General features: G+C 48.4%; 2 protein-coding genes across 2 annotated transcripts in view; both read left to right on the top strand.

The window, feature by feature from the left end:
* Positions 1 to 24,493, top strand: part of LOC144692089 (uncharacterized) — a 981,581-nt gene that overhangs the window by 672,716 nt on the left and 284,372 nt on the right. The window lies entirely within an intron of this gene.
* Positions 1,901 to 23,893, top strand: LOC144692073 (serine/threonine-protein kinase NIM1-like). Its single transcript, XM_078560617.1, has 3 exons — positions 1,901 to 2,739; positions 8,924 to 9,192; positions 16,678 to 23,893. The coding sequence occupies exons 1-3, from the start codon at positions 2,448 to 2,450 to the stop codon at positions 17,440 to 17,442; spliced, it is 1,326 nt and encodes a 441-aa protein (XP_078416743.1). The 5' UTR covers positions 1,901 to 2,447; the 3' UTR covers positions 17,443 to 23,893.

The following is a 24,493-nucleotide window of genomic DNA, read 5'->3' as shown; positions in this document are numbered from 1 at the left end:
TTGTGGTCCACATGGATACCAATGACATAAGTAGAACTAATGCTCCTAATTCATGTTTGTACGCTCCTAACATTTCCTCATAAGGTAACCCTCTCATCCCAGGTATCAGTTGAGTGAACCTCCTCTGAACTGCTTCTAACGCATTTATAATCCTTCTTAAATAAGGAGACCAAATCTGTCACAGTACTTCAGATGTGGTCTCGTCAACGCCCTGTGGAACTTTAGCAAACCCTCCCTATTTTTATACAACAGTAAAATACTGCGGATGCTGGAAATCTGAAATAAAAACAGGAAATGCTGGTAAAACGCAGCAGATCTGACAGCATCTGTGGAGAGAGAAACATAGTGAACGTTTCCACTCTTCTGAAGAAGAGTCAAATGGACTCAAAACGTTAACTCTGTTTCTCGCTCCGCAGATGCTGCCAGGTCTGCTGAGTTTTTCCAGCATTTTCCTCTTTCTATTCCCTATTTTATATTCTATTCCCCGTGCAATAAATGCCAACATTCCATCTGCCTTCCTAATCACTTGCCGCATCTGCATACTAACTTTTTGTGATTCATGTACCAGGACACCCAGATCCCTCTGTACCACAGAGTTCCGCAATCTCTCTCCATCTAGATAATAATACACTCCGTCTTTTGTGGGAGGGAGTTCTTGTTTCCCACTCGTCTTTATGTGAAGGAGTGCTTCCTGATTTCACCCCTGAATGGCCGAACTCTAATTTTAAAGTTGTACCCGATTGTTCTGGACTCTCCCCTCCAACCCGTGAAAATGCCCATGTTATTCTAAACACCCCAATCACATCACCCCTTTTCAACTCAAGGGAATAAAAGCTATGTTTATACAGCCAGTGCTCATAATTTAACTGTTTTAGCCCCTGATGTCACTCTATTGAATCTTTGCTCTGAAAATAATTATCTCATCAAAGGCTTGTGCGGTTTAAGAATTTTCTAATTGATTCCTGCAGAGTGAATGGTCATCGTCACACCTTCTGGGACTGTCGCAGCGGAATACCAGCGGAAAGGAGATGGAGAGAGAGCTGACAGACAAATAAGAGGTTTGATTCTCCTGGGACACTTTACTTTTGACCCCAGCTGTTCATGACCCTCCAGCTACCAGCGGCACTGAAGGCGCCAGTCAGGAGATCCTGATTTGTGAAAAGGTATCAATCGGGCGTGGAAAGACACACCTCCCTTTTTCTCACCCCTCCAATTTCTCCACCACCTCTGATGCTGCCATTCAGAGAGGCAACAAGTTACCCACCGTCTTTAAGAATGCCACTGGCAAGCAGAAGGTGGCTTCCGATAAACCCAGAGCAATCAACCCGAGCTGCCAGCGCCCAAAGAGGCGCGACCGGGGCTCGGACCGACTGAAGGATTGAATCGAGTCGACACCCCCCAGGTGTGGGAGAGGCCGCTCTCTCTATTGGACCAACATGGCAGACAGGTAACCCCACAGTGAAGGGGCTTTAAACCAACACAAACCTCCTGCACCTACTCCACTCCGGTAAGGCTTTGTGCCTGGGCTGTAGGATTCCCTTCACCCCCGCAAAGACATCTTGTTGTACACAAACTACCTGTTCACTCGCTTGCTGGGAGAAGCTGGGAAATGACACGCGTTTCGATAAACCTTCACTGAAGGAAAGCCTGAGGAAAGTGTTTTGGAGTGAGAAGGTGGCGCCTTGCTGTCAAATCTCCAACGAAGACTCTACCACCAGGCGAAAAGAAACCTTGCCCTGGCCGCCCGTAGAGAAACAGAACTCTGCTGTCAAATTACCCCAAGGAGGGGGAAACATGGCTTCTTCCTTCCAATCTGTGTGACCCATTTCATCGCTTTGCAAGGAGCTATTGGGAGGCAGAGAATAATCTCGCTCGGAACCCATGAGACTGGAAAAGGGTCGAGCCTTCACTGCGCAGGACTGACCTCGAACGCCGGCTGGGAAAGACTTGCATTTATATAGCGCCTTTCATGACCTCAGGACGTCCCGAAGTGCTTTACGGCCAACGAAGTACTCTTGAAGTGCCGTCGCTGTTGTGACGTATGGAAATTCGGCAGCTAATTTGCACACGGCAAGATCCCACAGACAGCAATGGGATACTGACCAGATAATCTGTTTCTCGAAGTGATGTTTGTTGAGGGATGAATGTTAACTGGACACCGGGGTTTACTCCCCCCTACTCTTCAAAATAGTGACCATGGAATCTTTTACACCCATCCTACGGGATCTGATTTGATGGTGCCTCGTTTGAAAGACAGTACCTGTGACAGTACAGCACTCCCTTAGGCTTGATTTTTCTGTCCAGGAGTGGGACTTGAACCTGGACCCTTCTGACTCAGCAGCGAGCGTGCTACCCACTGAGCCACGTCTGAGACCCAAGAGCGATGTAGGGGCGGCAAGGAAAGCCCAGTCCGATCGCAAGGAAGCCGGGGGCACCCTTTCCAGATTATGACCACGGTCTATGCCAATGGTGGCACCATGGTCAACCATCGCTATGCCCGCTGGAGCCGGGAGAACAGCGCGGAGGACTGCACGCGGGCAGAGGTCTACGAGGAGGACGACGACGGGCAGCAGCGCAGGCTGACTCCGCTGGAGAAACTGTCCCACGAGATGGCGCACGATGAACGAGCTGTCAAGGAGGTGACGCTGGGGAAGAGGATCGGATTCTACCGCATGCGCGGCGAGATTGGCAGTGGCAACTTCTCGCAGGTCAAGCTCGGCGTCCACTTACTGACGAAAGGTAGCGAGAGCCACTGAGATTGGGCTGGTTGGCGCCGTCAATGTGCTCAAGTTGCTCACCGCTGATTTATTTTCAACCGATGAGCAACGACAACAATTTGCATTTACATTGCGCCTTTAATATGGTTAAAAATGTCCCACGGCCTTTCACAGGAATGCTACCCAGCACCCGTTTGACACTGAGCCACATAAGGCGCTGTCAAGACAGGTGACCAAAAGCTCAGTCAAGGAGGTAGATTTTAAAGAGCATCTTAAGGGACGGGAGAAAGGTCGGGAGCTGGACAGGCGAGGAAGGGAATTTCGGAGCTTAGGGCCCAGGCATGGCCCCCAGTGGTGGAGCAATTAAAATCGGGGGTGTGCAAGAGGGCAGAAATAGAGGAGGGCAGATATCCAGGAGGGTTGTGGTGCTGGAGGAGATTACAGGGATAGGGAGGGGCGAGGCCATAGGGGGATTGGGAAACACAGGTGAGAAGTGGGTGAACAGAAGTTGGAACGCAATAGGACACGCAGCAGAGATTTGAATGAGCTGAAGTATTTGAAGGGTAGCGTGTGGGCGGCCGGCCAGGAGAGTGTTGGGATAGTGAAACCTGGATGTTCCAAAAGCATGGTTCAGGGTTTCAGCAACCTTCAAATAGGTCAAAAGGAGCTGCAGACAACTGGAGAAGCCATGGTCTGTTGTAGCATTAATCCGCTCGGGTCAGAGGTCGTCCGGTTCGACCCCTGCTTTAGCTGATCGCAGTCAGGCCTTGGAATTGGGCACTAGACTGTCCCGCAGTTTCCTCTGGGCTGGCCAGGGGTAAAATAAGCCAACAGTTTCCCCTCCTAATTTTTATAAATTCATTCATGGGATATTAACAGCACTGGCTAGGCCAGCATTCATTGCCCAACCCTCAATGCCCTTCAGCAGGCGATGAGTGAGCCACCTATGACAGAGTGGCTTATTCAGCCATCTCAGAGGGGCAGTTAAGAGTCAAACACATTGCAGTGGGTCTGGAGTCACATGTAGGCCAGACCAGGTAAGGACGGCAGATTTCCTTCCCTAAAGGACATTAATGAACCAGATGGGTTTTTATGTCAGAGTTTCATGATTGTTATCAATGATTTTATTCCTGATTTATTGTTAACTGAATTTAACTTTTACATGGGGGGGGATTTGAACTCATGTTACTAGAGCATTAACCTAAACCTCTACTTACTAGCCTAGTAACGTTACTACTGTGCTACCATCCTACTTGAACCGCAGTAGTTCATGTGGTGTAGGTATACCCACAGTACTGTTAAGGAGGGAGTTCCAGGATTTGATCCAGCGACAGTGAAGGAACGGCGATATATTTCCAAGTCGGGATGGCGTAGACTGATGATCACCATATTGACATCGCTCAGGAAGTCTCAGATAGCTCCTGAAGTGTAGTCATTGTTAGAATGAGGAAATACAGCAGCCAGTTCACACAAGAGAAAAAACAGATTTAAAGTCTAAATAAACTGTTTGACTGAAGTTGGTTTGAGGGATAAGTATTGGCCAGGACACTGATGGTAATCCCTGATCCATGAAATAATGCTATGGGATCTTTTACATCCAGTAGAGAGAGTAGATAGACTTTTGATTTAAGTCCTCATCTGGCAGTGCAGTACTCCCTCAGCAATTATCCAGCTGGATTTTGTGCTCAGATCCTCAAACCACAGTCTTCATGCAGTGAGAGCATTACCCCGAGACAGAGCTGACCCCACGGTCATTTAGGACTGAGATGAGGAGAAATTACTTCACTCAAAGGATTGTGAATCTTTGGAATTCTCTACCCCAGAGGGTGGTGGATGCTCCATCGTTGAATATATTTAAGGCTGGGATAGACAGATTTTTGGTCTCTCAGGGAATTAAGGGATATGGGGAGTGGGCGAGAAAATGCAGTACTGAAGACCTGTGTTCCAGAACTTGCCGTGCCCCTAGCCAAGCTGTTCTGGTACAGAAACAACACCGGCATCTACCTGGCAATGTGGAAAATTGCCCAGGTGTGTCCCGTACACAAAAAGCAGAACAAATCCAACCTGGCCAATTGCCACCCCATTAGTCTACACTCCAACATCAGTAAAGTAATGGAAAGGCTCATCAACAGTGCTATCAAGTGGCACTTGCTTAGCAATAACCTGCTCATTGACTCTCAGTTTGGGTTCCGCCAGGGTCACTTAGCTCCTGACCTCATTACAGCCTTGGTTCAAACATGGACAAAATAGCTGAACTCCTGAGGTGAGGTGAGAGTGACTGCCCTTGACATCAAGGCCGCATTTGACCGAGTGCGGCACCAAAGAGCCCTAGCAAAACTGGAGTCAATGGGAATCAGGGGGAAAACTCTCCGCTGGTTGGAGTCATACCTAGCACAAAGGAAGATGGTTGTGGTTGTTGGAGGTCAATCATCTTAGCTCCAGGACGTCACTGCAGGAGTTCCTCAGGGTAGTGTCCTCAGCCCAACCATCTTCAGCTGCTTCATCAATGACTTTCCTTCCATCATAAGGTCAGAAATGGGGATGTTCGCTGATGATTGCACAATGTTCAGCACCATTCACAACTCCTCAGATACTGAAGAAGTGTCAGTCAATGACCATCTCCAACAAGAGAGAATCTAACAATAGCCCCTTGACATTCAATGGCCATCGCTGAATCCCCCACTATCAGCCTCCTGGGGTTTCCAGAAACTGAACTGGACTAGCTACATAAATACTGTGGCTACAAGAGCAGGTCAGAGGCTAGGAATCCTGCAGCGGGTAACTCCCCTCCTGACTCCCCAAAGCCTGTCCACCATCTACAAGGCACAAGTCAGGAGTGTGATGGAATACTCCCCACTTGCCTGGATGAGTGCAGCTCCCACAACACTCAAGAAGCTTGACACCATCCAGGACAAAGCAGCCCGCTTGATTGGCACCACATCCACAAACATTCACTCCCTCCACCACTGACGCACAGTAGCAGCAGTGTGTGTACCATCTACAAGATGCACTGCAGCAACTCACCAAAATTCCTTAGACAGCACCTTCCAAACCCACAACCACTACCATCTAGAAGGACAAGGGCAGCAGATAAATGGGAACACCACCACCTGGAAGTTCCCCTCCAAGTCACTCACTATCCTGACTTGGAAATATATCACCGTTCCTTCACTGTCGCTGGGTCAAAATCCTGGAACTCCCTCCCTAACAGCACTGTGGGTGTACCTACACCACATGGACTGCAGCGGTTCAAGAAGGCAGCTCACCACCACCTTCTCAAGGGCAACTAGGGATGGGCAATAAATGCTGGCCCAGCCAGAGAAACCCACATCCCGTGAAAGAATAAAGAAAAAATGGAATTGAAGCCCACGGTCAGCCGTGATTGTATTGAAGGACAGGACAGGCTCGATGTGCCGTGTGGTCTACTCCTGATCCTAGTTCTTGTGCTCTTGTGGTGTCACTAACCAGTTGACCCTCACGGTGGAATCTTATCAGCCACGTGGAGAGGCGGCTTTGAATGGGGGAGGATGGAGAATTTTTGAAAGATTGGCATCGGGTAGATGATCCAAAGCATTCACACCCCTGAACCATCCTCCTGGTGGTGGCGGGGTCAGACTGGCACTGGTACCCCCCTGCCACTCTGGTGGGTTGCTAGTTAAGATCAATGAAGCGCCCAATTGGAGGAAGAATGGTGATGCTGCCGGGATCTGTCCAAGGTGAACCCCACTGGGGCTGAAGGCCGGCAGACGGCTGGAGGGGGTCAGCAAGGCCTCCTTTAATTCCACCCCCCCCCATCCCAGAGCTGCGGAGGGGGCCACAGCTGCAGCCACGGGACATCCGATAGATGGACTCCCTCCTGGCTGCCCCCCTCCTCCGCACTGACGGCTTGCCGGCTATGGCCACACTTTTACCGTGTCCTGAATGCCTCAGAGGGCCGAATTCTCCATTTTCGAGGTGCCCCCTCGGGTCCCCCCACCTACGTCGGCACCTTCCACCTCTCCCGGCAGGGCTGCCGCTTACCCACAGCCTCGGTACCCTCGTTGGCTCTCCCGCCTGCAGGGCCCACCCACCGTCCCGAATGGGTTAGTGCCCCCCCACCTGGGGGAAGCCTGTTCATTGGCGGATTTTGAAAGAGGGCGGGACTCGGACCCCATCGGTGGGGGTGGGGGGGGGCCCGGCAGCTGCATTTTGGGTCCCTTATGGCTCAGAACCTTCTGAAATTGGTGAAGGTTTCCACCGTTGGTGTCTGTGCTCACCAAGGATGAGCGGCCTCTGTAGGAGTCACCAGGGGCTGGTTTGTGCCCCCTGTACAGTTACTCCAGCAACGGGCAGCCCATTCACAAAGAGAATAACCCATACAACAGAAAAAGAATTGTAAAATGGGAGCCGTTCAAAGAGCAGATGGTGCCAGCCCCCGATGAGGGACATTGCCCTGCAGGGACAGAGAAACCAGAAGGCAGGGGAAATGGAGAAAGCTGTCTTAACAGAAGCCAACAGGATCTTTTATAAATAGAGGCACACTGGGCTGGGTGTTACGCGCCACCCCCAGGCGGGTGGACTCGTAAATACCGTGCCATTGGCGATGTGTCCACTGCTGGTCCGCCTGCCTCTGCCACCCACCATGACTTTAGAAGCGGCGAGAAGGCATGGGGTGGATTTCCCACCCATGGCGCAATTGAGGCCCTTTAAGTGGGGCAATCGATGCCCAATTACGGGTCTCATCCTCCCACGTGCTCTGATATACCGGGTGCATACTGGGAGAGCCCTGCGCCCAACCTGCAGACCAGCAGCTTTGACCCCTGAGGGCTGCTGGTCAGTGGAAGGGGTTGAGGGCCGTGGGGAGGGGCGTGGGCGCCTCCTTTCCAAGTCCCCAGCGCCAATCGGAGGCAACACCACCTCCACAATTTCCCCCCCCACCCCATCCCTGTCCAACATGTGTCGCCCCCCACCCCCAGCCCACCCCACCTCATCCAGGCCTGCCATCCCAGCCCTCAGTGAGATACTGGCCTTACTTGGAGGGCTGGGTCCATTGCTCAGTGCCTCTGCCAGGTCCTTGGTGCTGAACCAGCAGTGGCCACTGCTCCTGGTGGACGGGATTTCCTCCTGGAATGGGATGGAAGTCTCGCCTCAGGATAATTAAAGGGCTGTCAGCCGAAAGATTAAAGTGGGGCAAGCCAGCCAAGAAGAAGCTAATTTACACTGGGGTGCACGGAGTCTGTCCTCAGTGTAGAATCCAGCTCATAGAGTGCAAAAGGAAGGAGGTCATGGTAACCATTTTCTCCATGCTTAGGCCTCAGCTGGAGGATTGTGTTCAATTCCAGGCACCACACTTTAGGAAGAATATTAAGGATTAGGAGAGGGGACTTTTTTTTTCCCTTTTATTGGTTGAGGGCATCACTGGCAAGGCCAGCATTTGTTGCCCATCCCTAATTGCCCTTGAACTGAGTGGCTTGCTAGGTCATTTCAGAGGGCAGTTAGAGTCAACCACATTGTCAGTCACATGTAAGCCAGACCAGGCAGGGACAGCTGACTTCCTTCCCTAAGGATGGGTTTTTGCAACAATCATTTCATGGTCATCATTACACTTCTAGTTCCTGATTTTTTATTGAATTCAAATTCCATCATCTGCTGTGCTGGGATTTGAACCAAGGTCCCCCCAGAGAATTGCCCTGAGCTTTTGGATTATGAGTCCAATGATAATACCACCACACCACTGTCTCCCTGCTGGCTTCAAGGAAGGTGCATTCCTAACACAACCAAACAGGTTGAGTATCAACCTGCAAATCCTCCCAACACAGCCCAATGGCAGGTGGTCAGGGTGGGAGAGATTCCTGGTCCACCATGGGATGGAAAGGATGTTGGAGCCTCTACCATCTTTATCCACAGCCCCTGGCCACAATATGCATGTGACAGTGTTTGTTGCCACAGCAACTTGGACTCCTTTGGGCCAGTTGGCTGGATAGCTGGTGTGGACCAGATTGGGTCCAACAGCACGAGGTTCAATCCCTGTTTCAGCTGGGGGTGGACCTGACTCCTTGCCCTGTCCATGGTGAGGATTGTGGGTCAGACCTGCCTTCAGGCAGAGAACTGAAGAAGAAAGCTTTTCATTTTGATTGAGAGACCAAGTATCAATCTTTGATTGAATCTTCCTTCTGCCTCTGGTTATTGTTTAGTATCGTCTTGTTTATTGGTTTATTTTTCACTAGAAAAAGTTGCCATCAAGATATTGGACAAGACGAAACTGGACCAGAAGACCCAGCGGCTTCTGTCTCGAGAGATCTCCAGCATGGAGCGTCTGCACCATCCCAACATCATCAGGCTCTATGAAGTGATCGAGACCCTGTCCAAGCTCCACCTGGTGATGGAGTATGCCGGCGGGGGTGAACTCTTCACCAAAATCAGTACCGAGGGCAGGTTGTCGGAGGCAGACAGTAAGATCATCTTTGCACAGATCGTCGCAGCGGTTAAACACATGGTAAGCGCTCATTATTTAATGCTCATCTTCTACTGGGATAGAATCATTGAATGGTCCAGCTTAGGACAAGGCCATTCAGCCCAGTCTTCCTGTGCTGGCCCTTTGAAAGGGATACCCCATTGCTCCCAATCCCCTATTCTTGTCCTGTCGCCTTATGTATATTTTTTTTGTCAAATATATATCCAGTTCCCTTTTGAAAGTGACTATTGAATCTGCTGCTACCACCCTTTCAGGCAGAGTGTTCCAGATCATCAGAACCCGTTGTGCAAATTAGATTCTCAATATCTCCCTCTGGTTCTTTTACCAATTAATGTAAACCCGTATCCTCAGGTTACCAACCTTTCTACCAGGGGAACAACTTCTCCTTACCCACTCTATCAAAACCCTTCGTGATTTTGAACACCTCTGTCAAATCTTCTCTTAAGCTGTTTCATCTAATTACTTTTTGCGTTTTATATATACCAAGATATCTTTTTGAAGAAATAAATCTTAATGAATCTGGAAGTATTTTTAAAATTCTACCTGTGGCCCCATTAAGATTTTCCAATGTCCCAATTGGCTCTCACTCTCTTTCTGATGAATACCACTGGGGTATGGGGTTGGAAGCTCAATGCTGGGTCCCGTGGGGCTCCAAGGCTTTGAACAGTCTGGTTCAGCCTCATACCAGGGAGAGGGATGGAGTCAGTGGCATCCGGGATTCGTTATGTCGTTTCATCCATTGGGATGGTGGAATGCAATGTTTGTCACAATTCGGAGCTCGGGACTATTTCTCAAACGTCAGAATTGCCAAATGGGAAAAGACCACAAGTCACCTCGTTCAGCTTCTAACATCCAGGTGGTCACATTGTACAATAATGATGGAACTGTTGATTCATTATAGTCATTAATCTCTATCCATTAGTTTTCCAACAGAGCCAGACGTGAAATGACACTTGGATAAAAGCAAAATACTGTGGATGCTGGAAATCTGAAACAAAAACAGAAAACGTTGGAAAAACCCAGCAGGTCTGACAGCATCTGTGGAGAGAGGAACAGAGTTAACGTTTCGAGTCTGTATGAGTTCTGAAGAAGAGTCATACGGACTCTAAACGTTAACTGTTTCTCTCTCCACAGATGCTGCTAGACCTGCTGAGTTTTTCCAACATTTTCTGTTTTTGTATGAAATGATACTTGTTGCTCCATTGAAACTATACTTTTTAACCCAGGTCATTGCTGTGGAGCCAAACCCCTCACCCCAAAATAAAAGCAAAATGCTGCAGATGCTGGAGATCTGAAATATCAAAAAAGTGCTGGAAAAACTCAGCAGGCCTGGCAGCACAATGTGGTCCCCTCGACATTGGGGAGACCAAACGCAGACTGGGTGACTGCTTTGCGGAACACCTTCGGTCAGTCCGCAAGCATGACCCAGACCTCCCTGTCGCTTGCCATTTCAACACTCCACCCTGCTCTCATGCTTGCATTTCTGTCCTTGGCTTGCTGCAATGTTCCAGTGAAGCCCAACGCAAACTAGAGGAACAGCACCTCATCTTCCGATTAGGCACTTTACAGCCTTCCGGACTGAATATCGAGTTCAACAACTTCAGAGCATGAATTCTCTCCTCCGCTTTGTATTTTTACCCCCAGTGCCAGTCTGTATCTTGTTCTCATGTTTTGCGTTCAGACAGCACTGACCTTTATTCTGCTATTAACACCTACTGTGGACCAATGCTTTGTTCCTTTATTACTACCATTCCCACTCTCTTTTTGCCTTTTGTTCCATGACATCTTTGTAATTTAGTCTCCTCCCCCCTCTAACCTATCCCTGACCTTCCCTTTTCTCCACCTGCCCCTTCCCCTTTTTTCAACAACATAAAACCGATCATATTTCTACCTCCCTTCAGTTCCAAAGAGCACCCACATTGGACTTGAAACGTTAACTCTGTTTCCCTCTCCACGTGCGCTGCCGGACCTGTTGAGTTTTTCCAGTAGTGTCTGTTTTTATTTTAAACCCCTCACCATTTGGCAGTAATTGCTCTCACATCAGTTATAACACAGAGATGACCCAGGGCCTTTACACCAACCTGGTCTAAGGGTTGCTAACCCTCCAGGATTGATCTAAAAGATTAACTGGAGGACTTTGCTACAAGGAGCACTTGGAAGAAAAGTCATGGGGCATTAAGAAAAAAAAAAAATCTTTTGACGCTTTTATTAGTTTCAAAAGTATTAAGAGATGGGGAAAAGGCTTTAGCCAGGTAGTGCAGTTTGAGATGAGAGGTCATGTACTAAAACCTCCAGGAATAGAGTCACCACAGCCAATACAGGCCCTGCCAACAGTACCAACACAAAATTGGATCTGGTTAAACTCCCGCTGCACCGGTCACTCGTAACGTGAGAGAAATGGCAGCCGGTGTTTTTTTTTAATTCATTCACGGGATGTGGGCGTCGCTGGCTGGGCCAGCATCTACTGCCCATCCCTAATTGCCCTTGAGACTTGAGGTGGTGGTGAGACGCCGCCTTGAACTGCTGCAGTCCCTGTGCTGTTGGTACCCCCACCCACAGCGTTGGTTCTTTAATTGACTTTCCTGTAGTGGTTGGCTGCAGCTGAGCAGCTTTGCTAGGCCATTTCAGGAGGGTCAACAACATTGCTGTGGGCCTGGAGTCATATATGTAGGTCAGACTGGGTAAGGTTGGCAGATTTCCTTAACTACATTAACACGAGTGAACCAGGTGGGGTTTTTACAATAATCTAGTAGTTTCACGGTTACCATTACCGAGACTTGCTTTTTATTTCGAGATTCTGTTTGAGGCTGTGTTTATTTGTGCCACAACACTAGGGGGAGCCAGGACGGGCTGTATCTGCTTTCACATCCAGGACGGGCTGTATCTGCTTTCACATCCAGGACGGGCTGTATCTGCTTTCACATCCAGGACGGGGTGTATCTGCTTTCAGACCCAGGACGGGCTGTATCTGCTTTCAGACCCGGGACGGGCTGTATCTGCTTTCAGACCCGGGACGGGCTGTATCTGCTTTCAGACCCGGGACGGGCTGTATCTGCTTTCAGACCTGGGACGGGCTGTATCTGCTTTCAGACCCAGGACGAGCTGTATCTGCTTTCAGATCCAGGACGGGCTGTATCTGCTTTCAGACCCAGGACGGGCTGTATCTGCTTTCAGATCCAGCTGGTGTCAATATTTCAAATTTCAGACAAATTTCTATTAAAGCATGCGCTCCACTTCCGGTCCTGAATATTGGCTGCGGGAATGTCCACTTCATGTTCACGCGTGGAAGGAAACGCATCCTTTGTCTTTCAGCTTGGAGAGCAAGGGGAGGGTAAAATCCCACTTTAGTCGGTAAGCATAATTCATTGGTCATTCATAGAATGTCCGTTTGTATCGCCAGAGTCAGATCACAGGAAGAACTGGCAAATTGTCCCTCATTACGTTCCTCTATCTTCCAGGGGACCATGTGAGGGGGTTGGTATTGGCAGTTTCTGGGTAATTTCCTTCATTTGGGGTGAAGGTGGATAAAGCTTTGCAGTGTGCCTGCTCTAGAGATACAGTCTGCCTGGTTCAAAGCACTAGATTAAGGATTGGCCCTGGCTAAATGCTTAGTGTTCCTGTCTGTCGTGCAGCCAATGTAGGTCGGTGCTCAATACAAAAGGTCTCAGGGTTAGTGTCTCAAGTATTGTAACGATTTAGGATTTGATCCAGTTAGAGGGCTCCGGTGAGAAACCACCATAAGTTATCATTCTTTTATAACAATAACCTTCCCATCAAAGCTGATGTGTTGAAAGCTTTCAGTATTTACAGGTGAATGCAGTAAATGAGCAGGTATCATTAATATGAAATGTCCTTTAACACAAATGAAGATAGATTTGAAGCTTTGATGTTGTGTGGGATCGCTGGCAGGTTGATGTCCTTTACGGCAGAGACTGCACAGGCAGGCGCTGCAGAGAATCCAGCCTCAGACCTTTCCAGTTTAGTCTGTGCCTCAACCTCCGATACAATCTCAGTCACAGAATCACACAGTGCAGAAGTGGCCCTTCGGCCCATCGGGTCTGCACCGACACGTGAGAAACGCCTGACCTACCTACCTAATCCCATTTACCAGCACTTGGCCCATAGCCTTGAATGTTATGACCTGCCAAGTGCTCATCCAGGTACTTTTTAAAGGATGTGAGGCAACCCGCCTCCACCACCCTCCCAGGCAGCGCATTCCTGACTGTCACTACCCTCTGGGTAAGAAGATTTTTCCTCACATCCCCCTAAACCTCCTGCCCCTCACCTTGAACTTATGTCCCCTGGTGACTGACCCTTCAACTAAGGGTAACAGCTGCTCCCTATCCACCCTGTCCATGCCCCTCATAATCTTGTACACCTCGATCAGGTCGCCCCTCAGTCTTCTCCACTCCAACAAAAACAACCCAAGTCTATCCAACCTCTCTTCATAACTCAAATGTTTCATCCCAGGCAACATCCTGGTGAATCTCCTCTGCATCCCCTCCCAGTGCAATCACATCCTTCCTATAATGTGGCGACCAGAACTGCACACAGTACTCCAGCTGTGGCCTCAACAAGGTTCTATACCAGTCATGTTAGTCTCCAGCACCACTGTTAGTCACCATTACCACCTCCTGCAGAATGCAATGAACCTTATCCATGTGGAATATAAGGTCCAGCTCACAGACATTCTCAAAACACTTGTCTAATGTTCTGATCCAGAATTCGTAATTCACTCTGGGACGAGTCAACACAGAACAGGAAGTAGAGAGTAGCGTAATGTGGATATATCAGCTTGTAGTCTGACCCACCAATCAAACTGCCACCTTACGAAAGGTTGGAGACGTTTTCATCTCGCCTGGACACCAGATGGAAAGTGTCTCGGATAATCTGCTGTTGCATGTCCTCTGAGAAATGCTGGTAGAAGCAGCTAAGCTGTGGCTTCCCATGATTGTTAAAGACCAGGATCACCTTAACCATCCTGCTGCCCGCCCAGTGCAGCGCAACTTCCATCTACTCCAATCACTGAGAGCAAGCATGCAGGTGCAGCAAGCAGTTAGGAAGGCAAATGGTACATTGGCCTTCAATGCGAGAGGACTTGAGTACAGGAGCAAGGATGTCTTACTGCAGCTGTACAGGGCCTTGGTGAGACCACACCTGGAATATTGTGTGTAGTTTTGTTCTCCCTACCTAAGAAAGGATATACTTGCCATAGAGGGAGGGCAGCGAAGGTTCACCAGACTGATTCCTGGGATGGCAGGATTGTCTTATGAGGAGAGATTGGGCCGACTAGGCTTGTATTCACTGGAGTTTAGAAGAATGAGAGGGGACCTCATTGAAACGTAAAATATTCTGGCAGGGATGGACAGACTGGATGCAGGGATGATGTTTCCTCTGGCTGGGGGATCGAGAACAAGGGGTCACAGTCTCAGGATACGGGGTAGACCATTTAGGACTGAGATGAGGAGAATCGTCTTCACTCAGAGGGTGGTGAAGCTGTGGAATTCTCTACCACAAAGGCTGTGGAAGCCAAGTCATGGAATGTAAGAAGGAAATAGATTTCTAGACTCTAAAGGTGTCAAGGGGTATGGGTAGAGAGCAGGAGTATGGAGTTGGGATAGAGGATCAGCCATGATCGTACTGAATCGAAGGGTCGAATGGCCTACTCCTGCTCCTAGTTTCTATGTTTCTACCATTTGCAACTGGCCAGACGTCCTAAGTTCAGTTTTGAGTTTCAAACTGAAACGTGGCATTAGGGAGTAAATTAAAACAGAATCACGTTAGCATTGGAAGTTTCCTAATACGTTCTGTTTGTTTGTCAGTCATTGTTATCGGAAATACTCCAGGGAATGGCTTTTTTAATAGGACGTTTTGCAGATGTTACCAAAAAGACTTTAAGAAGCATCAAAACATATGGGTTTACTCCATCATGCGTTATTTATTAATGTTTACTATTTACCAAAAATGAATGTAATCTTCAGTGGCTGGACTCTCCCCAGAAGCCCCTGTTCACTCTATAATCCTCATAGGACAAGGGCCTTTATTCACCACGATAGTTTAGTGTTTTGAATAATAAAAAAAATGATGATAAATAAAAAAATATTAAATTTTAAAAAAGCAGCAGCCAGTGTGGGGGCGCGAGACACTGACTCTGGGACTAAGAGCCCTGTTAGCTATCAAGCGAGCTAGCTGATCTGTGCAGGATTTGGGATTTGAGGAACACTGATGTTCCAACTGCTGAATGAAAAGGCATCAGGATCGGGTATGTGAGTGCCGGTGGCCACAGGGCAGGCCAAGTGTGCGCACTCGGCCATTCCTGACACCTTTCTGGTCAACCTGGACTAGCGGAATAATATTTCGGCACAGACTAGAAGGGCCGAATGGCTTGTTTTTCTGTGCTGTAGTGTTCTATGGTTCTAACCGCAGGGGATTAGGTATTCATTTAACCAACTGCATTTAAATTCCCCTAGCTGCCATGGTGGGATTTGAACTCATGTACTGCAGAGTCTGGTACTCTGGATTACTAGTCCGGTAATATTACCACTGTGCTGCTATTCCCCAATTTGTGTGCAGTAGGACCCCACAAACAGCAATGAGACACATGGCCAGAAATCTTGGTCAGAGTCAGACTGGACTCGAAAGGTTAACTCTTGTTTCTCTCTCTCCACAGACCTGCTGAGTTTTTACAGCACTTTCTGTTTTTATCTCAGATCTCCAGCATGCGCAGGATTTTGCTTTTAATCTTTTTAAGTGTTGGTTGAGGGATAAATAGTGTCCAGGATAGCAAGGAGAACCTCCCCTGCGTCTCCTCCAGTGATGGCCATGGGATGTTTTATGTACACCACCAGGCGGACATGGCCTCAGTTTAACCTCCCATCGGAGAGAACCCCTCCCCAACACTGCAGACCCCACAGTACAGGTCGAGTATCCTTTACCGTAAATCCCAAAACTAAACACATCCCAAAATTGCACCTTTTTTTTTAAACCTCATCAACCGTTAGCGGGGGAAGTCCTCGTTGTTTGCCTGCATCGCGATTTTTGTCAAAAAGAAACTTTCTCAGGTGTTTATTATTCAGTGATACATCTTACATTTCTAGCCATTTCATTTACTTTAGACTGTTGGCCGGTCTGGGCTTAGGCTATTGTAATGGACGTTTCAATGCTGTATCCGAAAACCGAAATGATCCAAAAATCCAAAATGCGATTGGCCCGAGGGATTCGGATAAGGGATACTCGACCCCTACTGCACTAGGGAGTGTCAGCCTGGGTTTTATGTTGAAGGTTCTGGAGTGGACAATTGAACCCACACACAGCCTTCTGCTTTAGAGATGAGCTCAGTCATCCGATTAAATCACAGCTATCAAAGCACCTTGGGGCACCCGGAGTCACGAAAGGTGCTATAGAAATGCAATTCCTTTGTTACAGCCTTCCCCTCCTCTCCTCCTCCCCCCTCCACCGCCGAGACTGTTATGAACTGATTTGTATCTCTCCCTCCCTGTCTCGCAGCACGAAAACAACACCATTCACCGCGACCTGAAGGCGGAGAACGTCTTCTACGTGACCAACAGCTGCGTCAAGGTGGGTGACTTTGGCTTCAGCACCACGTGCCGCCGTGACGAGATGCTCAGTACCTTCTGCGGCTCTCCGCCCTACGCCGCGCCAGAGCTCTTCCGCGACGAGAGTTACGTGGGCATCTTTGTGGACGTCTGGGCGCTGGGGGTGCTGCTGTACTTCATGGTGGCGGGGGCCATGCCCTTCCGAGCGGACACCGTGGCCAAGCTGAAGAGGTGCATCCTGGACGGGGGCTACCCGGTGCCCCCGCACCTCACGGAGCCCTGCCAGAAGCTGATCCGCGGGATCCTGCGTCCGGCGGCCGCCGAGCGCCACACTGTGGCCCAGATCGCCCGCAGCGAGTGGATGAGGGGCGTCCAGCTCCCCCGGGAGCTCGAGCCCTTCCAGCTGGACCCCTCGCACCTGTCCGGGCCCCCAGAGCCGCTGAGGGGGGATGAGGCCGAGGTGAAACGGGCCCTGACGCGCCTCGGGGTGACGGAGGCCCACATCCAGGACAACGTGGGCAAGGACTCGCGCAGCCCCGTAACGGGCACCTACCGGATCGTGCTGCACCGCGTCCAGAGGCGGCGGGCACTGGACACAGGCCCGCCTGCCCTGGCGCCGGCCCGGCACCACGCCAGGTGCAAAGACTCAAAGAAAGACCGAGCCAAACTCAACGGGCCATTGGGACAGACCTCCAAGTTATGCTCAATTTTATAGTACTCAGAACCATTTTGAGTTTGGAGGGCTGGTACCGCCAGTTTTCTAAACAAAAAACACTACTTTCTATTTTGTAGCCAGCGGTAATGATCAGCCACACCTCTTGCCGATGGATTTAGACCACTGCGCGTGTGTTTTTGTGTTAAATATATTTGAGTTTGAGAGGTGCAGTTGTGTCCGGAGTGAAGCCGATAGCTCGGGGTTGCCAGGATGGACGCCAATCAAAGCATCTCCGTGATGTCCGAAACCACCAGTGATTGGGCAAAGTCGTCCTGGACGATTGAGTCTTTGTTGTTTGACCAAAGCCTCCATTTTAAGGTTTTCACTCGTGCGTTCAAATTCCTCCAGGGTTTCGTCCCTTCCTATCTCTGCCCACCTCGAGCCCTACAACCCTTCCAAATCTCAGGGTTCCTCCAACACCAGCCCCTTATGTATCGTCCACTCCCTTCTCCCTGCAGTAGGTCGATGAATAGCCACGATGTCACAATGGTCGAACAGGCTCGAGGGGCTAAATGGCCTCCTCCTGTTCCTATATTCCTATTGGCAGTTGTGACTTCAGCCATTAATGTCTTAAGCCCTAAGCCCAGGGATTCCTTCTCTAAACTTCTCCACATCTCTCTCTCTCTCTCCCTTTAAGGCTCTGCTTAAAGCCCAACTCTTTGACCAAGCTTAAGGTCACTCATCCTACTCTGTACTCGCTGTCAGTGTTTGGTCTGGCAATGGCCTGGTGAAGTGCCATGGGCTGCTTTCCTTTGTGAAAGGCAATATGTAAATGCAGGCTACAGTTGCTGTGGTGGTTCTTGCTGGTCTTGTGCCTCTGGGACCTGGTCTGAAAGTTGCATACAGGTAGATAAAATGAGAATTCCACCCCCCTTCCCCTTGACTTGTGATGGTTCAGCATGAATCGAGTTCAGGCAGGCTTAAATCAAATTCCCAGCAGTTCCCAATGGTTATGGACCTGTAAAATCGTCCTATTTCAATACTAAATTGGGAGTGAGAAAGGAGAAAAGGTAGACTGAGTGCCTGAGATTGGGCCTGAGGCACATGATCAGAGCAAAGAGAGCTGGACATTGTCTGCGCTTGGTGCTTTAAGTAGACACTGGATGTTAGGGTTGCCAACCCTCCAGGAGTGTCCGGGAATTGAAGATCAATCTCCAAGACAGTGCTGGGTGCAGCTCTGGAGAAAAATCATCGAGACGTTAAAAAGATCATTTAAAAAAACATTTCTTTACTAGATACAAAACATATTGAAAATGGTGGGTGGGGGGGGTTAAAAAGTCTGTTTGGCTGACAGTCAAGCATCATCCAATTGGGTAATGAGTGTTTTTGCTTTCCAATTGGTGTAGGAAGGCCATATGCCACAAGATGGGTGTGTTGGCCAACTAATGGCTGGAGCGTGGGGGCAAGTCATGTGGTGAAACCTCCAGGATTACATTTAGTCACAGTTGGCAACTCTACTGGGTGAATGAGAAAGTTGTTCTGCTTCCCCGGCAGTAACATTCTTCACTTTGCTGTGCACACAATTCACAGGTTGGAATGAGTTAACATCCCATGAACAGTCAGACTGCCCTCAGTAACCCACCTGCTTCCCCCGACCTCACCATGGACGTCCCATATAGTTTACCAAGCTTATCAACAGATACGTGTCACACAAAGTTCACAACAACAGAACCAGCCACATAAAACTATTTACTTTTGACTGTAACCCACTTACCGTGACCCTCAAAGCGCACACAGCTTGGAAAGTAGGTGAAAGGGCTAGCCAGACCAGGAGTTTGAATATTCATTCTCAGAGAGTCGATGTCGTTGGCAGGGCCAGCGTGTACTGCCCATCCCTATTTGTTTTGAGAATGGATAATATGACTGAGTGGTTCACTAGACCACTTTAGAGGGCATTTAAGAGCCTATCGATTGGGTGTGTGTCTGGAGTCACGTATGAGCCTGACTGGGTAGGTTCGACAGGTTTCATTCCCTAAAGGAGTAGGAGTGAACCTGTTTCTTTCAATATAACATCCTAACCATCTGACAGCTTCACAGTCATTTTCCTGAGACCACATTTCCAGAAGGTTGGTCATGCCCCATTATGGTGGTCCTACCTTAATGGGACACCAAATAATCAGAAGGAAAAATTAAGACTCTCACAATCTTTATTTGTCAACTTTTTTTTAAAGTATTGCTGAAAAGGGAGTTATGTCGCTGATAGCAATGGCAATCGCCATGTTTCTTCGGTCGTTTGCAATAGGCAGAGTACAGACCGTACTCAACCAGCCCAGGCTTGCAAAACCCAAAACAAAATGTCTGCTGTTAGATATAAGTCCGCGATTGGGCAGCACTTACTGAACAATCCTGAGTGCGTTAATAACTACACTAACAACCAGTTTAAGATAATCAGTCAAACTTGTAACGTGGCTCGTCTACACTTGCTAAAAGTGACATACATTCATACGCAGGGATCCATTCTCTGCAAACAATATGTTCAAGCCTTGCAGCTTTTTTGAATTACCCGGGAGCTTGGGGGGGGCCTACAATTCCCTGTTACATCATTCATGGCAATGCCTCAGCCAATCAGTCAATTTGCCAACCAATCAGTACCCTTTTCACCTGTAGCAAAAACTGTTGTGATCGTTTTAAAATTTGGTATTCTTATGTTTGTCCTGACAAGTGCAAGACGAAAAGCTTCGGCAACATGTCTCTCTTTTTTAGCAATACTGTACTGACAGGTAACTGTGTTTTTAAGTGTATTTTAATTGAAAGGCGTTGTTCAAAATTCAGTCTCAGGATGCAAGCGCCACTGGCAAGGCTGACTTTTATTTCCCATCTCCTCGGTGCCTCTGAGAAGGCAGTGGGCTGCTTCAGAGTTTTACATTCCCACAGCGCAGAAAGAGGCCATTCAGCCTTCTGTGTCTGTGCTGGCTCTTTGAGAGAGCAGTCCAATCTAAACCAGCACATCAGCTTTTTCCCCATAACTCTACGGATTAATCCTCTTTGAGTATACGCCCGATTGCCTTTTGAAAGTTGCTATGGAATCTGGTTCCACCACTCTTTCAGGCAATGTGTCACAGATCTTAACACTTTGTGTGAAAAGACTTCTCATTTCTCCTCTAACGCTTTTGTCGATTATTTTAAATCTATGATCCCTGGGTTATCGACCCACATGAAATAGTTTCTCTCTACTTTCTGTATCAAAGGCCTTGTATTTTCAAACGCCTGTTAACCCTCCCTTAACCTCGGATGGGCCGAATGGCCTCTTTCTGTGCTGTAACTTTTCTTCCTTTCCTAACCTCCTCTGCTCCAAGGAGAACAACCCCAGCTTCTCTAATCTGTCCACATTAACTGAGTCCCCTGTCCCTGGTACCGTTCTAGTAAATCTCCTCTGCACCTGCTCCAAGGCCTTAACCTCCTTCCTAAAGTGCAATGCCCAGAATTGAACACAATACTCCAGCTGAGGCTTATAATCAGTGGTTTGAAAAGATGCAGCATAACTTGCATGTTTTTTTGTGTTCAATGCCCCTATTGACAAAGCCACGTATCCCATATCTTAAGCATTATGTCAACATCCTCAAAAAGATTTCTTAATTGTCTCAGGTCCCTCTGCTCTTACACTACTTTCAAATATTATCATTAGATTATCTTGATTCGTCCTGTCCCCCTCCCAAAGTGCAGCATTTCAAACTTATCTGTATTATACTCCACGTGTCTGCCCATTTCACCAGTCCATGTCCTGCTGAAGTTGGTCATTATCATAGTTGCTGTTTGTTTTATTGCCACATTTGTTTCGTCCACAAACTTCAGAATTGTGCTCTCTGTACCCAAGTCCAGGTCATTTAGAGTTAACAAGCAGTGGGTCCTCATACTAACCTTGAGAAGACCCCACAGAATTTGTCATTCCAGTCAGAAAAACATCATTCACCATCTAGGACAAGGGCAGCAGACGCATGGGAACACCACCACCTGGAAGTTCCCCTCCAAGTCATTCACCATCCTGACACAGAACTATATCGTCGTTCCTTCACTGTCGCTGGGTCAAAATCCTGGAGCTCCCTCCCTAACAGCACCGTGGGTGTACAAATCACGGACTGCAGAGGCTCAAGGTGGCTCACCACCACCTTCTCAAGGGCAGTGAGGGATGGGCAATAAATGCTGGCCCAGCCAGCGACCCCCACATTCCAATAACAAATAAATTTTTAAAAACTCGACTCCTATTCCTTAACCAATTATTACTGTCTCTTTGATCCCAAGTGCTTCTATTTTCTGAATCAGTATGTTGTGGTACCCTATTGTCATTTTGAAGAGTCTCATATATATAACAGCCATTGTGCTATCTTCATCACCTTGCTCTGTTACTTCATCCAAGAACTCATTGAGGGCAGTCAGTCAAGAGTTGCCTTTAACAAGTGCCTGCTGGCTATCCTTCATTAACCCATGCTTCCTCAAGCGGGAATTCATTTTGAGATTCTTCTTGAACAATGGTGAAGGTGCTCCCACAGTTGGATAGAGTGTTCCAGAATTTTGGCCCAGCGACCATGAAGGGATACGTTCTTACCGGTACATAGTTTCAACGGGTACTGGCCAGCCTCGTGTGCACCTCCCCACTGCCCTCTCGAGTCAAAGCCTGGCCATTCAGGTCGATATGACCTTCACCTACAACGTAGCACATTCCCTCAGGAACCAGCAGTCAGTGCTGGCTGGGTTTTGTGCTGCTTCATAATCTACAAGACACAAGCCAGTAGTGGCAACAACCCTTCCCACCACCTCTCAGAGATCAATTAGTCGTGGGAGAGGCTGCTCAATAGGGATCAGCTGCTAAATGCACCAATCCAAGTGAAAACGTCAACAAGCCTTTCTACTCTGGGAGGCATCACTCAGCTTGACCCTGACCTTATCTGACACACCCTCTTTCCAGCAGAGACAGAACAAGAACATTGGCACAGCCACGAGCTACAGGAACCTTGGGATAATTCTTTGCTGTGGAATAAATTTTTGAACCCTCTCTCTCTCTCCATCCCCTGTTATTTATAGGCTCTGACGCTAAGTTTTGTTTATTCCTCCAAATAATATTCCACTTTAAGATGTGGGATGAGTTTTGTGTGAACATTTCACCTGGCTGCCTGTTAGTCTACACAACATACCCTAAGCACAGAGACTGGAATTCCATGGAGGAAGGACACTCCCAGCTCTCTCCCAATTTCTCCTAACGATGTGTGCTTGAGCAGGGGAGGAACAAGAGTGGAATATTAGACAACTGCATTCAGTTGCCTGCTTTCCTTCGTAGCGTGTCTGACACTGCAAAGCCTCACTGTAAGAACCACTTCTTTGGTGTTGTCTCCCTCTCTCCATTGATTTTTTTTTTTACAGAAACCTACTCAGGGTGGAATGGTTCACCGGTGTGCAAAGAAAATGAAAAACAGGGTAGTGAAAGGATACAGGCAAATTCAGAGAGAAATCGCTGTTTGACCCACCAATCCGATTCCTTATTTCTCCATGGTCCTGCAAAAACATTGCCTCCCAAGCCAGTATCCGTTTCCCTGTTAAACACTAAGCCGATACCCCATAACGCTGTTGAGGGAGCAGTGTATTTTTTGGGAAGTGGCTGTCCCTGGCTAGGCCGGCACTTATTGCCCATCGCCAGTTGTCCTGGAGCAGTTGCTGTCAGCATCCTGCAACCGAGTGGCTTATTCAGTCATTTCAGAAGGAAATTAAGGGAAAACCACATTGCTGTGGGTCTGGAGTCACATGTAGGCCAGACCAGGTAAGGGCGGCAGATTTCCTCCCCTAAAGGGCATTTGTGAACCAGATGGGATTTTGATGACAATCCAGTAGTTATGAACAAAATGAGAATTTTATTCCAGATTTATTAATTAATTGAATTTAAAGTCCACCATCAGCGAAAGTGGGATTTGAACTCATATCTCCAGGGCGTTAGCTGAGGCTATTGGATTACTAGTTCCAGTGACAATACCAGTATGCTACCTTCGCTCTATAGGTTCCATGCCTGTTGCAATGGTATCTGATCACTGCCTGGAAAGCAGAGTTTCCCCACTATCTCCTCAGTCACCAGCCGAGTCATCTCATTTAAGAGACTTTTGAAGTGAACATCAAATGAGAGCTGATCCCATGTAACAGTGTCCCACAGGCAATTAGTCCGGAGCATGGATTTGACATAGCTGTTTATCCTTTAACATGCAGGTATTGTGTCAGGGACTGGTTTCAATGGCTGGAGCTGCATGTAAATTCCAGGGTGATTTGTAAATTACAGCAGTTTATAAACTTTAGGCTCCAGCTGCGAGAATCCCAGCTCTCTCCCTCTCCCACAGATTCCCACGCCCGCGGACGCTCTCTCCCTCTCCCACAGATTCCTGCCGCCACTCACACAGATGGTCTCTCCCACGGATGCTCTCTCCCTCTCCTTCACTCATTTAGATGCTGTTTTTTTTACTCATTTATGGGCTGTGGGAGTCGCTGGCTCTGACAGCATTTATTGCCCATCCCTAATTGCCTTTGAGGTGGTGGTGGTGGTGAGCTGCCTTATTGAACCGTTGCAGTCCATGTGATGTAGTTACACCCACAGTGCTTTTATGGTGGGAGTTCCAGGATTTTGACCCAGCGACAGTGAAGGAACGGCGATATATTTCCAAGTGAGGATGGTGAGCGACTTGGAGGGGAACTTCCAGGTGGTGGTGTTCCCATCTATCTGCTGCCCTTGTCCTACTAGATGGTAGTGGTTGTGGGTTTTGAAGGTGCTGTCTAAGGAGTCTTGGTGAATTTCCACAGTGTATCTTGTAGATGGTACAAACTGCTGCTACTGTGCGTCAGTGGTGGAGGGAGTGAATGTTTATGGATGTGGTGCCAATCAAGTGGGCTGCATTGTCCTGGACGGTGTCAAGCTTTTTGATAGTTGTTGGAGCTACACATCCAGGCAAGTGGGGCGTATTCCATCACAATCCTGACTTGTGCCTTGTAGATGGTGGTCAGGCTTTGGGGAGTCAGGAGGTGAGTTACTTGCTGCAGGATTCCTAGTTTCTGACCTGTCTCTTATAGCCACAGTATTTAT

The sequence above is a fragment of the Cetorhinus maximus genome, chromosome 2 (assembly GCF_964194155.1).
Source record: "Cetorhinus maximus chromosome 2, sCetMax3.hap1.1, whole genome shotgun sequence".
In the NCBI taxonomy this organism is placed as follows: Eukaryota; Metazoa; Chordata; class Chondrichthyes; order Lamniformes; family Cetorhinidae; genus Cetorhinus; species Cetorhinus maximus.
Note: the sequence above shows the minus strand (reverse complement) of the source record. Positions and strands in the feature narration are given on the sequence as shown.